At 63.1% G+C, this 14,722-nt stretch overlaps 1 protein-coding gene across 1 annotated transcript; it reads left to right on the top strand.

Annotated features, from left to right (window-relative positions):
- Positions 1-2,271: 2,271 nt before the first annotated feature.
- SOX10 (SRY-box transcription factor 10) lies at positions 2,272-12,047 on the top strand. Its single transcript, XM_037068204.1, has 4 exons — positions 2,272-2,495; positions 2,978-3,483; positions 7,636-7,904; positions 10,175-12,047. The coding sequence occupies exons 2-4, from the start codon at positions 3,053-3,055 to the stop codon at positions 10,876-10,878; spliced, it is 1,404 nt and encodes a 467-aa protein (XP_036924099.1). The 5' UTR covers positions 2,272-2,495; positions 2,978-3,052; the 3' UTR covers positions 10,879-12,047.
- Positions 12,048-14,722: the final 2,675 nt, after the last annotated feature.

Below are 14,722 nucleotides of genomic sequence, written 5' to 3'. Positions count from 1 at the left end.
TGGGGCCTTTGCCTGCCCCTGTTGGAGAAAGCTGGGTCCCCAGGGCCTGGGACGGGATGGACGGGGGCCACAGTCGCCAAAATGTGGGCGGATGGAGGACAGTGTTCACAGCAGGGGGTCCCGCCCCCAGCCCCGGCCTCTGACAGCCCTTCCCCCACCGCTGCAGGCCCACCTGCCTGGTCCGGCACCTCTCAGCAGAAAGCCCAAGCCCAGCACTAAGGATACAGGAGGAAAGAAGAATGAAGAGAAAGAGACAGAGGGAAGGAAAAAAAGAGGCCCCCCTCTGTCCCCCCGCGGCTTGTCTGCAGACCCAGAGCGCCCACTGCGGCCCCCACCCCCATCCTGGCACAGCTGGGCAGAGGAGGGCCAGGGCGGGGCGGGAGCCAGAGAGGGGGCTGTGGGACCCCACAACCGCTTCCTACCCTGGGCCCTTGCCCTCCACTGCCACCCCTCCCTGCCCTAGGGGGTCTCGGGACTGAATCACAGACACCACAGGGGCAGGGAGGCCCTTCCCTCGAACAGGAGGAACCCAGGGTGGAAGGATGAATGGGGGACCCACCGGGATCAAGAGATGCCAGGCGGGCAGGCGGCGGGCGGGCAGCAGCGGGTGCTGGCGACTGGTGAGGCCCGCCGGACATGGCCGGCTGGATGCTCGTCCCTCCGTCCCTCTGTCCATCCAGGGCGGCTCCTCTCTGGGCGGCTCTGAGGCCGGGCGGGCGCTGTTAAAAAGCTTTTTATGTGTGTGTGTGTTAATCACATGATTGCCGTTCACCTGTATTCCGAACAAAGACAGCTCACTGTTTCAAGGCCCCGAACAAGAGTCTGGGCACAGGGAAGAGAAGGGAGGCGGGGGGAGGAGGGTTGGCAGCGCTGGGGGTGGCGTCGAGGAAAACTGGGGGGAGATTGTCCAAGGCCAGCAAGCAAGAGAAAGAGAAAACCCTTATCAAACTCCTAATTCACTGGGCTCCGAGGCCCCATACACACTGGCCCGATTGTCTGGCTGGTTGTGTGTGTGTGAGCGTGTGTGTGTGTGTGTGTGTGTGTGTGTGTGTGTTCCGATGTCCGCTCCCCCCACCCCCAACATGCCTTCGCCTCGTGTGACTACCTCATTGTGTCCCATTACGCCCTCCCCCCCACCCGTTTGGCCTTTCCCAAGCACGAGGCCTTGCCCAGAGCCCTTTCCAGCTCCACTCCAGACGGGACGCCCTTCGGGTGGGCCTGGGGCCTTGCCCGGCTGCTGAGGTGCTCAGGAGCGTACCTGGTCACCGGTGTGGCCCAGGCCCCCTCTGTCCCTCCACACGAAATCAGGCCTCTGCCTGGACACACACCCACTGAGAAGAAAGGAAGGACGTGACCTCTGAGGAAAGACCTAGGAAAGAGGAGAGAAAAAAGAGCCTTGGGTGATGGGCAAGACAGAAAGACGGAGGATACACGAACTGGGGAGGGGGCTGAGGGGAAAAGGGCAAAGAGGAGGGAGAGGGGGGCAGGGCAACGCCCACCCTTTCTCGAGAGCGGGGAATTCATGGTAACCAGGCCTGGGACTCCCCCCACCGAGAGGGTGAACCCAGTGTGAAGGGAGACAGGTCCCAGGAATCAGGGCCCCAGAACCCTTTCGGACCCACTTGAAGAGGACCCTCAGCCACAGCCCAGCCTACTGGTAGCTGGAGTTCTATGTCCCTTGAGCCAGCCCACCTAATGTGTGCTGGGTGTGCAGGGACCAGGGACCAGGGGTCCAGCCGGGTCATCTGCACCAGGCAGGAGGTGTGGAGTGTCCCTGCCCATCCCAAGTGGAGACCTGGGTCTCCATAAGAGGAGGCAGAGAGGGCAGCCATGTAGGAATGAGACGGCTGGGAAGCAGGGCCTGCCCACAGGTGCCCCACAAGATGCTGACTGAAGCGACACAAGGCAGCCACCTCACTTGTCAACAGAACCCTCACCTGCCTTCTCATCCCTCCTCAATCTTTTCCCAGCTGCCAATCTGGCTACCTGAGGCAGGAGCTGGGAATGAATCACAGTTAGGCCCCATTTTCTTCCAAGCAACAGGTTCTGATCCCACCCAGGCACATCCCCCTGGCTTTCCTGGCCTGCCTGCCCCGACTCCCGCACCTCCTCAAGACCGGCATGGGGCAGCAGTGCAGGGAACTGGGGTGGGGGGGCCTGGCGGAGCAGCCCTGAGTGTTGGGGAAGAAGGAAAGCGCTGGAGGCTCCACCTTCTGCCCTCCCCTCCCTCCCCTCCCCCTCTCCCCCTCCTTCCTTCCCCAGCCCTCGGCGGCAGCTCAGTGCTCAGTCAGTCTCAGGCTGTCCGGCCAGGGTGGTTGGTGGTGAGGATTCAGGCTCCGTCCTGACGAGGCCGTGGCCTGAGGCTCAGGGCCCCCCAGCCCCTCCCTCCCAGCCCACCAGCGTCAACCCCCAGCCCCGAGCTGGACCGCACACCTTGGGACACGGTTTTCCACTTCCTAAGGACGAGCCCCAGGCTGGAGGAGAGGTCCGAGGAGGTGAGTGAGTGCGCAGCCCTCTCCTCCCGTCCACGGCCCAGGCCTGGGCCCCTGCTGTGAGGCCTGGGGTGGGGAGAGGCTGACCCGCACCTGCCCCCAACCCAGCTCCTCTAGATTGTGTAGGGGCAGGCGGAAGGGAGGACGGAAAGGTGAAAGAAAAGGTGGGAAATTCCAGGAGCCAGGATTAGAGCAGAAAAAAAGAGTCCGTTTTTCTTCCTTTCCATCAACAAACCTCCACCCTAAAGGAGGTTTAAAAAACTCCCAAACCCACCCACACCAGAGACGGTTGGGACCAGGTGGTGGGAAGACGTGGAGGCAGGAGCGAGGAGGCCGAGCCGGGTCTGGCATGTGCGCGTGGCCTGAGAGCTACAGTAGGTTTAGGGGGAGCGGGGCGGACGCCACCTCGGGGATGTGCCCGCGACACGTCCCACCGTCCGGGCTGCGCGCGCGGCCACTCCATCGAGCCCTCCTTTCCCGTCCAGGTGAGCGTGGGACTCTTCGCGAGGACGCCGGAGGCGGGCCCCGGGGAGGCGGCCGAGGCGGCGTCCGGGGGCGACATGGCGGAGGAGCAGGACCTCTCCGAGGTGGAGCTGAGCCCCGTGGGTTCCGAGGAGCCCCGCTGCCTGTCCCCAGGTAGCGCGCCCTCGCTGGGACCCGACGGCGGTGGCGGCGGGGGATCCGGCCTGAGAGCCAGCCCGGGGCCGGGAGAGCTGAGCAAGGTCAAGAAGGAGCAGCAGGACGGCGAAGCGGACGATGACAAGTTTCCTGTGTGCATCCGCGAGGCCGTCAGCCAGGTGCTGAGCGGCTACGACTGGACGCTGGTGCCCATGCCGGTGCGCGTCAACGGCGCCAGCAAGAGCAAACCGCACGTCAAGCGGCCCATGAACGCCTTCATGGTGTGGGCGCAGGCGGCGCGCAGGAAGCTGGCCGACCAGTACCCGCACCTGCACAACGCCGAGCTCAGCAAGACGCTGGGCAAGCTCTGGAGGTGAGCGCACCCGCAGCCCGCCGGGACCTCCCGGGGGCCCTCCAGCAGCGGCGGGGGTTCACGCCGGACGGGGATTCCTTCAACCCTTGGGGGGGGGGCAGCCATCTCCTGATGGGGCCAGAAGACCAGGTGTGGGCATCAGCCCGCCCTGCCGCCCACAAGTACCCCCTTGGGGTGGTGCTGGCTCAGAACTCCCGAGGCCTAGTCTGGCTCCCCACCGGGGGTAGCGGGCAGAAAGGCGCCCCCTCGTGGTTGGAATTCTGTCGATGGCAGGCGGTAGGGCCTGGGCTTCTGCCTGGGGAGTGAAAGCTGGAGGCAGGGAAGGACAGCGGCGCAGGCCTTCACTAACCGCTTCCCATGGGTGTCCGCACTTGGGGGTGCCACTGCCACCCATGCTGGGGAAATGCTTGGCAAAGAGTGGCAGGGAAACTGAGGCAGCCAGATGCAGAAGTGGTCAAAGTTCCAGGAAACCAAGGCGTTCAGACAGGAGTCTTGAAAGAGGGAGGAACGGAGAGTGCTGAGGGGCAAATCCAGGGCGGCAGGGTGCGTCCCACCCCGGCTGCTTGCGCTGTGCCTTCCTGACCCCACCCTCCTTCTGTCTAGGGGCTTCTGCATCCCCCAGGGGAGGGGACACACAGAAAGGAGCCTGCCCCTCCCACCCTGTCCCTCAGGCTGACCCTCTCTCTCTGCACCCCCCACTCCCTCTCCCAGTCCGGCGCCATCTTCCTTCCCAGAGCCCCACCCAACCTTGAGTAACCAGCCTCCCACCCTCCACCCTGAAGCTGGAGCTGAGAGCCCTGGCCGGGAGGGAACCTTGGCTCCCCTCTTTCCCAGGGTGTCTCAGACTCCTAGTCTCCCTGGGACCAGCCCAAACCCCAGGGGAAAACATCCCCCAAGGAGGAATTCTGCCAGCCCTTACTCAGCTTGGCCTCACAGGGGACAGGTTGAGCAAGGCAACTGCCTCCCCAGGGTCCTGGGCAGCTGGCAAAGGGGAACAGGGGTTCTGGGAGATGCGAGCCTGCGAAGGTCACGCAATTCCCCACTAGGCTGCACAAGAGGTGGCCCTGGGGGGTGGCATAGGCCTCCTGACCACAGCTGGTAGAGCCAGGGAGCCAGGGCCAGGACCCAGGATCCCTAATTCCCATCCAGGGGTCTTCCCCATGCTGTCCCTGGTGACAGTGGTGGGTCACCCTTTCACTCCGGTGCTCCGGAGGGCGGGGGCAGAGAAGAGGAGAGCAGCGAGTGTGGGATGTATCGGAGGAGGCCCTCCTGCTGCCGTGCCCCCCTTGCCAGCCCGGCACAGCGGAGACTGGGTCCTGGAGGCCACAGGCTTGGGGTGCTAGAAGGAGCAGGAGGCCTTCCAAGAGACCGAGAGGGGTTCACGACGTCCAGCCCCTGGCCCTGTTTTTGGCCGTGCATTTGCGGAAAGCCTGGTGCCCCTTCTCCCCGCCCCAGCCCTCACCACTCTGCTCCTCCTGGGCAGGTCTCGGGCCTCAGACCCAGAGGGTCCAGCTGTGCCCCAAAGCAGGAGCTGAGCGTAGCTCCTCTGCCCAAGGCCCATCACACCCATGCAGGGCTCGGCCCAGGACAGTACGGCTGGTGCCACGACCGAGAAGGGCAAGTGAGAGACAGCCGAGCAGGAGGGAGAGCAGCCACCGGGTCGGTGAGCAGACCACAGTGAAAGCCCACGAGAGCATCAGGGCCAGGAGAGGCCCCCTCCTCCCAGCGCCCCATCAACAAGGACTTCAGATGGGACCCTCTGTGGTCCCGGTCCCTGTCCCCCCCTCCGAGCTGGGGGGGGGCAGTCAGGAAAGCCTGCCCAGAACCCAGCCCCGGGTGGGGGCGGCAGGCCAGTGCCAAGGATCAAAGAGGATGCCGACTGAGGGCGGCTTCCCCAGACCAGAGGGGCATCCTGGGATCCTGGGACTCAGACTAGGCGTATGGCTGTCTTTCCATGGGCTCCTCCTGGGTCCCCTCCAGGGTCATGACTCCTGAGCCATCATCGGGAAGGGAGTGACTTGGTAGGTGGAACTGGAAAACAGAGGCCCTGACCCTCAGGAGAGAGAGACAGATGGACAGACTGCGTAGGGTGCTGGGAGCGAGTTGGGGTCAGACACACCGGCGTCCGGGTCCTGGCTCCTAAGGAGCTGCCCGCGGCTCAGCGCTGGTGCTCGCCTGGGAAAGGACTCTGCGATGCAGGCCACGTGGTGCTGTGACCTGCCTGGAGAGAGTAATTAGAGCCAAGAGACAAAGTGGGGGTCCCAGGCCCCCTCCCTGGCAGGAGGAGCAGGTGGAACAGCAGCCAGGGCCCCAGTTTGGGGGGGCCTCCAGTTTGGGGGGAGTCAGTTTACCCTCTCCCCACCCGTATTCCAAACCTTGGAGACCCAGAGGACAGAGGGGAAGTGAAGGCGCCAACAAAGGTTGGGTGTGCGGGTAGGGCCGTGGGTGATGCGGGTGGGGACGACCTTGCTGCGTGAGGGCTGCACTGGAGCCAGGGTCAGATTGGGGATGGGGTGCACGTGGTGGGGCAGGATGGGTGTGGGGTCTGAGTGAGGCCAGGGTTGTGGTCGGAGGTGGGGTTAGCCTCTCCAGCCCCTGAGGGAGGGGAGCCGCTGGGGTCAGGGCTGGTGTGGGGTGTAGCAGGTGGGCTCAAGGTCAGGTTTCTATCAAGGTTAGGGTGCCGGGAGGAGCTGGCATGGGCCGCGACAGTGGGATGGAATGATGGAATCTTCCCTCTCTTCTGGCCCACTCGCTCCCTCTGCGCCCCTTGCCATTTTCTTGCTGATTCACGCCCAGTTGGCAGCTGGGTGGAGAGTGCGCTCCGTGTCCCTGCCGGCTGGGCCTGCTCTCACCGTTCCCTGCCCTCACCCAACCCCCACATACCTTCAGGGATCGCCTGCCCCCCCAACTGCCCTTGGGCCCAGCATCCCAGAGACCTGGCTGGGGGGAAGTCAGCATCCCGCTCCCTGACCCCCAGACCCTGACTGGAGGCCCTGCTGGTCCCCCATCACTCAGCTGGAGAGACCCTTGGACAAAGCTGGGCTAGGCCGGCCGCCCGGGGAGAGGGAGCTGTGGGGGAGGCTAAGCTGCAGAGGAATGCTGCTGCCCGCTAGGAGGTGCCTGGTGTGACCACCCCCTCCCAGCCTGGGCCGGAGGGCTCAGCTTGCTGCTAACTGGGGGAAGAGGGCGCCCACTGCGGGGTGGGGGGCTAGAGAGGGCAGCCCTTCGGGCAGAGGACAGAGTCCCTCGTGTCTAGGATCCCACAGGTCTGCGGTCTTTCCCCTCAGCACCCTCTGCCAGGTACCCGCCTGCCCTCCTCTCTCTGGGGCAGCCAAGCCCTGACCACCTACCCTCCCCCTCTCCAGCCCTAGCTGGAGCCTGGTGGGCGGGGCAGCACCTTGTAGCTGACTGGGGAGAGGGTCTGGCTTCCTCCACCCTCCGTCAGCCCTGCGTAAGGAGCTGCTTTCCCCCACCAGCCAGCGAAAGTGCTCATGTCCTGCCCCTTGACCCCAGCACACGGGAACCGCAGAACCAGAACTCCAGGGTGAGATGGGCCCCCAGGCCCCCCTGTCCTACCAACGCCCAAGCAGCCTAAGAGCAGCACCTCTGTGTCAAGTGCCAGCCCCCACCCAGGCCCGGAGCAAAGCCCTTTACGCCCGTTATTACCTCGGCCAGCCCCACACGTGGGGAAGTGGGCGTTGTCTTCCTCCTTTTATAGGTGAAGAAACTAAGGCTCAGAGAAGGGACTTGCCCACTTACAGCTAGTAAGTAGCTGAGAGAGACTGCCCTCTCCCCCTCACCACGATGCGTCTGTTTGCACACCTCTCGTCTCAGGGAGCTCACCCCCTGACGAGGAGGCCAGCTCCATCTAACCCCGATGATGGGAAAGTCTTCAACTGATGTCTGCCCCTCCTAAGCCCTGTTTGCACTTCTAACTCCACCCCAGGGGCCACCAGGAGCAGCGGGCTGACCCCTCTTACACCCCAGCCCCTTGAGAGACCTGGGGTGAGATCGGCCCCCTGAGCCTCACACCTGCCAGTCCCTGAATCAGAGGGCAAGCCTCCCTGGCCGGCACCCAGTCCTGGGGCCTTGCCGTTTCCCAGGGAAGATGCTCACGCTCTGCTGTCCCCCCAACCCCCCCCACCGCCACAGGCTGCTGAACGAGAGTGACAAGCGCCCCTTCATCGAGGAGGCCGAGCGGCTCCGGATGCAGCACAAGAAGGACCACCCGGACTACAAGTACCAGCCGAGGCGGCGGAAGAACGGGAAGGCTGCCCAGGGGGAGGCCGAGTGCCCCGGCGGGGAGGCCGAGCAGGGTGGGGCCGCTGCCATCCAGGCCCACTACAAGAGCGCCCACCTGGACCACCGGCACCCGGGAGAGGGCTCCCCGATGTCGGACGGGAACCCTGAGCACCCCTCAGGTGAACACTGGGATGGGGTGTTTTGGCGAGCCGCGGGTTGGGGAGCCTGGACAGTGGGGAGAGGTGAAGGCCAGATGAATGGCAGGAGACCCTCACACCCCACGATGGCCTTGAGCCCTGGTAAGGGCTCACCAGACTGTACAGTCACCCCCGCTGGGTGTAGGGGCCCAGAAGGAGCCCAGCGGGGACCCAGGGGCCAGGGAAGGCAGTCAGGCAGGACAGCTCTGGCTGATGGAAGGGGGATCTGCTGCTGAGTGAAGAGGCCCGCTAAGGAGGCTGTGGGGTGAACCACAGCCAGGGAAGGGGGGACATGCTGAGCCTGAGGGACAGGGGACCAGATGGAGAAGAGATCCTCGTCTCACACGTCCCAGGCTGGTGGGGGAGACACGGCATGTGACCTTGTGCACAGGCCAAGCCAGGGCCAGACAGGGTGTCTTGTTCATTCTCATTAATGGTGGTAACAGGCAGCATTAACTGAGCACCTACTGTGTGCCAAGCACTGTGCCAACTGCCTTATGTGTACGCTCATTCAGTCACTCTAAACTGGGACAAGGCGGCTGCTCTGCTCGGGCTCAGGCCTCATCTGCGAAGCAACATGCGGGGGGTGGGGGGAGGTCTGAACCAGGCACTCTGGCTCTCCGGGGCCTCTGCCAGCACCATGGCTGCCTCTCTTGGGTTCATACGGTGCAGAACGCCGTGCGTGGGTCAGGCCCCCGGGAAGTCCTGGTGAGCAGAGCTCCGCCCTTGGAAGACATGTCCCGAGCCCTCCTTTGTCCCCGCCCCAGAGCACACAGTCAGAAACCCGGGGTCTACCCGGAGCAGCAGCGATGAACAGGCACATTAAGCACAGGGAGGACCGAGTGCACACAAAGCCCACCCACAGCGGCCCGCTCTCCAGGGAGGAGTCCCCAGCGCTCGTTCATCAGGTCTCCCCAAACACCCAGACCCCAGCCCGGGAAGGCCTCGGGAGGGAGGCCGTGCCAGAGCTGTGCGGTGCGGCCTCGGTTCACCGATGAGGAAACTGGTTGAGAGAGGACAGGGGCCTGCCCGGCTCACAGCGATGGCCAGGACTGAAGCCCAAAGCCCAGAACGTGTGGCTGGTGCAGGACCTGGCCTTTCCTCTGGTCTGGTGGACAGGGCGCAGGCCTGCCCTGCAGGAACTCCGGTCTTCCTGCCATGGGTCCCCCAGCCCAGCCCCCCCCACATACATGCCACCCTCACACATGCGCATGTGCCCCCAAACACCAGAAGACCCTGCCCCGTGTACAGGACCACCAGTTCAGAATACGACTGTGGGCACAGGCTTTTTCTCCGCCTTCAAGGCTCAGCTCTGCTCGGCTACCTCTTCTCAGTGAGGCTTTTGCCAAGTCCCCAGGGCAGGGTGAGTGGCTTCTTCTGCTGGCCTTCTGACCCTCTGTGTGCCCTCTATCAGAGCGCTGCCGAAGCAGCCCTCTGGCCACGTGTGGGTCTTGGAGGCTTCACAAGCCTCTGAGCTAATGAAGACAGCGACCCCCTTTATTGGCTCCTGTGCCCCTGTGCCTGGCAGTGTTTGCTGACTGAGTGTGTGAATGCAAAAATGGACGGAGGAGCAGGGTGGAGGCGGTCGGTGGCCTTGGCACTCTCCTGAATAGGTGGGGGCGGGGGGAGCCCCTGGAGGAGCCAGGGCAGCATGGGGTGTGGTGTGCAGAGGGCAAGAGTATGCAGGGGGCCAGCTCCGAAGGAAGGTTTCCTGGAGCAAGGGGCCTTGGGAGGAAGAAAGGGGTGGGAGGGGCACTGCCGTTCGGGGGCCAGGGCAGGAGGCTCAGGGAAGCCAGAAGAAGTGGAATGGAGAGTCAAGGGCAAGGTCAGCAGGGAACACAACCCACAGCCTGGAGAGCATGCACAGAGGGGAGCAGGACCCCATGGAGCTCAGCAGCTAAGGGGCCACAAGAGCAGGGAGGGAAGTGACTTCAGCCGATGTGAGGAAGAACTTTCCGATGGCAGGGTTTCTCAAAGGGAAGCAGGTCTCTCCGGAGGGGGGGATAGAGGGAGTTCTGCTGGGGGATGAGGGGAGGAAGGACCCATCCGTAAGATTGGGGAATTTCAAGAAAAACCAGAGGCCAGCCCAAGACCATTATATAAATAAATGCCAACTGAGGCTGCCTGGACGTGTGAAGCGCGCAAGGTCATGCAGCCGTCCGCCCTGACTCTGGAGACGTGTCTCTGAAAGAGGACCATCAGAAGCCTCTGATCTGATTCCCTGTTCCTCTCTCTGTCTTCCTTCCACCCAGGCCAGAGCCACGGCCCACCCACGCCACCGACCACCCCGAAGACAGAGCTGCAGTCGGGCAAGGCGGACCCCAAGCGGGATGGGCGCTCCATGGCGGAGGGCGGGAAGCCCCACATCGACTTCGGCAACGTGGACATCGGGGAGATCAGCCACGAGGTAATGTCCAACATGGAAACCTTTGACGTGGCTGAGTTGGACCAGTACCTGCCGCCCAATGGGCACCCAGGCCACGTGGGTGGCTACTCGGCAGCTGGCTATGGGCTGGGCAGCGCCCTGGCCGTGGCCAGCGGACACTCCGCCTGGATCTCCAAGCCGCCAGGCGTGGCCCTGCCCACGGTCTCACCCCCTGGCGTGGATGCCAAAGCCCAGGTGAAGACGGAGACGGCGGGGCCCCAGGGCCCCCCCCACTACAGCGACCAGCCGTCCACCTCGCAGATCGCCTACACCTCCCTCAGCCTGCCCCACTACGGCTCCGCCTTCCCCTCCATCTCCCGCCCCCAGTTTGACTACTCTGACCATCAGCCCTCAGGACCCTACTATGGCCATTCAGGCCAGGCCTCCGGCCTCTACTCGGCCTTCTCCTACATGGGGCCCTCGCAGCGGCCCCTCTACACGGCCATCTCTGACCCCAGCCCCTCAGGGCCCCAGTCCCACAGCCCCACGCACTGGGAGCAGCCAGTATATACGACGCTGTCCCGGCCTTAAGGGGGTCCTTGTCACACCCCCACGCAGCCAGTCTGGGTAGCGCGCCCCTTCCCCAAGCCCTTGAGCCCTGTTCCTTGCCCATCTCGGGCCTGGTGGTGGCTGGGGAGGAGGCTGCAGAGGCTGACAGCTGAGGGCATGCTTTCTGTCTGGCTCACTACCTTTGATGACGCCCACCCCCTCCTATCCAAAGGCCCAGGCTGCTAGGCTGGGCAGAGGAGGAGGAGGCTGACTGTCGCCCTGGACAGGATGACCCTGGATCCCAGGCCCTGAGAAGGGCCTGCTCACCCGCTCTGGGAGTGGGGAAGCGTCCAGGGTCGGATGGGGATCTGAGGCCGTGCCATTCTTGTGCCTGCATTTTCTCTCTCGTGGAGAATAAGGGGCCTGACATACCCCAAGCCACCTGTGCCACTTGTCTAAGGTCAAGGCCAACCCACGACCTGCCTCAGTGGCTGGAGTGGGCTACATCTGCCCTTGGGGGCTGGGGACAGCTTTGAACAGCCTCAGAGGGTGTCGGGGGTTGGGTGGGGACTCAGAGGAAGGTCTCCTCCTCCCCACCGCCCTGTGCCCTGCACCTCCCCAACACGGAAAGGAATTGGCATAGAGGCCCCCAGGTCCAGTTCTATGCCAACAACCTCATTCTTTGTCTCATCGAGAAAGAGGGCCCCCGGTCCTCCTCCACGGGGACCTCCCAGACCTTGAGGCACGTCCCCGGAGGTGAGGAGAGGATTCTGAGACAATTCACAGAGCCTCCCTCCCGGCCCCTCTGCCAGCCCCCTTGTCCCTCCCCAGGCTCTGTGGCCCCTGCTCTCAGCCCCAAACTTGGGCTCCCCAGAGAGCTAGCCGCTCAGCCCCACACCCTCGGCTCCAGGAGGACAGGCAGGGCCCAACATGCAGGTTGCTGGCAGCAGGCTGAAGACACTAAATTCCTGCCGTGTACACTCTGCCCTGGCCTTCCGCCCTTCGCTCCCCAGTGGTATCTGAATGAAGTATGTAGCTCTGTCTGCCCCCATCTTCCTCTTCTGCAGCCCCCACAATCCACATGTAACTCATTACTGCCCCCTCTTATTTATCTCGGTAGTGCCCTTTGCCCTCACCCCTCTCCTAGGTTCTCCAGCCCCTATTAACTCTGCATTAAGCATTCCACATAATAAAATTAAAGGTTCCAGTTACCTGCCTGGTGGGCCTGAAATGGCCTGGCTCTTGGTCTCTTATCCCTGTACCTGTGCTTCCTCACGCAGTCTCTGGGAGTAGCTACGGGGGGGGATGCAAAGGAGAGCTGGCCCAGAGGTCTCCTCTCTACCCTAGGAAGGTGGAGGCAATGTGGCGGGGTCCGTCTATGCTCAGGGGCCGAGGCCTCAGATGGGAGCCATCTCCTGGCCCAGCTGTGCCCACAGTCCAGGCGGGCCTCTCCCTGCCTCAGGCTGGAACTCAGCCAGAGCACCTGCCAAGCCACCTCTCCGCCAGCCTGGTGGAGAGGGGGCTTGCAAAGAACTCGAGACAGGTATGTAAAAGACAGGAGAGTCAGGCCTGACTTCTTGCAGTCTGGCCAGCCAGCCCGGTCCTTTAGGACGTGTTGCTGGGCCTTCTCTCTCTGCACCCCTCCACTTCCCACCTTCCCAATGTGCACACACAGACACGTGTGCCAGGCCATTCTGGGATTTGCTGATCCTCCCAGCAGTTACCCGGGTCTGAGCGCAAGCCTAGGATAGCAGGTGTGTGACCCAATCCTTCAGTGTGCACTCCCTAAGAGCTCCTTCCTCAGCTGACTCCACTGGAGGAAGGAACCGGGGCATCTTTACCACAGGCTCCCTGGAGGGGCAGCTCCTGTGGCTGGAAGCCTTCCTTACACCCGGCGTTGACAGTGACAACAGGAGTGACTGCCACATACTGAGTGCCCCCTGGGCCAAGCGCCGTGGGTCACTCGAGCCCAAGAGGAATGGATCCCATCTCTGTCCCCACTTTCCAGACGGGGAGACTGGCGCTTTGGCAGGTTCCTGCTGAGGACTGCTGGTGCCCTGACCCCATCCTTTGGCTCTGCAGCCTGACTTCCACTTTTACTCTGCGGCAATGCTTTTCTCACCGCTCCAGACCAGCAGCCTCAGCTTCCCGGCCAACCCTCGGGCCAACCCTCACCTCCCAGTCGGGACCCAGGGAGCAGAGAGGGGTGAGCGCCAAGACCCAGCCCAGCCCCCCAGGGTGGCCAGCTGCCACCTGCAAGTGCAGTCTGGTGAGCTCTACCGAACCCAAACCCCCAAACCGCTGCCTCCACGGAGCTGGGTGGTGGCTGCAGACCCGCTCGCTTGGACGGACGGACTCAATCTGCTGCCGTCAGATTGCCCCAAGGCACATGGTTTCTGGCGTTTTGTTTTGTTGTAGATAAATGCAGGATTCTATGCCGATCTTTAACAGATTTCATCTTGCTGGAATTGCCCATTTCCCACCTACATTACTCCTTTTGGAACCCCGAATACAACTCATTAGCACTCCTATTGAGCTTACCTACCTGAGGACCTGACTATCCCCGTTCAAGTCCCCAGTAAAAAAGGCTGAAATGCAAAGAAGCATGCCCTGCATGCCCCACCAACCCCTCCCCCACCCCCGGCTCTGCCCCCTACACTCTGCAGGAAAGACCAGAGGGCGGTTCTCAATCTACCTGTGCCCCATGGCATGCACACCCCGCCGCAGCACAGAGACTGCCTGACGCCCAACTATAGCCAAGACGTGTGTCCTGACTTTCCAGAGCAGCCACCGTCGGAAAAAACGAAAGTGGGTTCAGCTGGCGGTGTTCTCAGAAGCCCGATGCTAGCTCCTGGGTATCTCCTTTACACCGGGTGCTGTCAAACACACAGCAGCCCCTTCTAGAACTGTGTTAAGGGTCTGTCAGCACTAACCTCGCGTGCTCAGCACTTTTACAACCCGCCCTCCCCTCTTCCAACAAACAGGCCACTAGCCCATTTCCAGTCTGTCCCCGCCCCTGCTCTCACGGGCCTCTGCACATCATCGACTGACTGGGAAGTCGCCGGGGACACAGGAAGAGGGCAAATGGCCCCACAGAGGTCAAGTGACCCTGGAGAAGTACGAAGACCTGGTTTGTGCTCATCCCTCAGGCCCAAGGTTCTAGATGTGCTGGGGCCTCAGTCAGATGGCGACCACGTACAGAGTGAAGGAGACAGGTGTTCCCGGGGAGGACTGCAGACTGTGCTCAGGCCTGGCCAGCCGAGTAGCAAGGGATTGCCTCCCTGAAAGAGGGACGCGACGGAAAGGAGGCGGTGGGAGGGACGCCACGCCCTCGTCCATCTTCCCGGCCCTATCCCCTAAGGGTTAACCCCCACGCCCTGCTCCAGCCCCTCCCCCCACCTCATCTCCCTTAATCACATCTGATACTGAGCGGCCCAGCGGGAACAAAGAGACCATTTAGAGAAATGGGGCCGAGAAAGTGACCCCCGCACCCTGGGGCGGCCGCCTGGATGCCAGCACAAAGGCGGCATTTCAGAGCTGAAATTTCAGCACCCAACTTGATTAAAGGATTCCACAGGCTTGGAGGAGGGTGGAAGGGGGTGCGAAGTCCACTGCTCCCCAAATTAACCCTTCTCCAAGTCAGCAAATACCCCTCCCAGGGCTGCTCATAACCCCACCCTGTCCAGTGCGCACCTGGCCTGGGGTCTTGACTCTAGCGGAGGTCAAGCTAGCCTGGCTCCTCCCTCCCTGCAAGGGCAGCAGGCAGCAGGGCGGAGGCGGGGGTATTCCGGGAGCTAAGTTTCCCTCCTGTCTCCGTTTGGTCAATCTAACCCCCCTCCCTGCAGCGCCACCCCTGGGGCGGGGGGGGGGGGGGGGGGGGAGGAAC

The sequence above is a fragment of the Sturnira hondurensis genome, unplaced genomic scaffold (genome assembly GCF_014824575.4).
Source record: "Sturnira hondurensis isolate 20B ecotype Veracruz unplaced genomic scaffold, ASM1482457v3 Scaffold0017436, whole genome shotgun sequence".
NCBI lineage: Eukaryota > Metazoa > Chordata > Mammalia > Chiroptera > Phyllostomidae > Sturnira > Sturnira hondurensis.
The sequence above is the reverse complement of the archived record's forward strand: the minus strand, read 5'-3'. Positions and strand labels throughout refer to the sequence as shown.

Excerpts from the sequence above, each read along its gene's own strand:
- SOX10 (XM_037068204.1), top strand. The coding sequence starts at position 3,053 with ATGGCGGAGGAGCAGGACCTCTCCGAGGTGGAGCTGAGCCCCGTGGGT. Across the intron at positions 3,484-7,635 it reads ACGCTGGGCAAGCTCTGGAG|GCTGCTGAACGAGAGTGACA; the intron begins GTGAGCGCACCC and ends CCACCGCCACAG. Across the intron at positions 7,905-10,174 it reads GAACCCTGAGCACCCCTCAG|GCCAGAGCCACGGCCCACCC; the intron begins GTGAACACTGGG and ends CCTTCCACCCAG.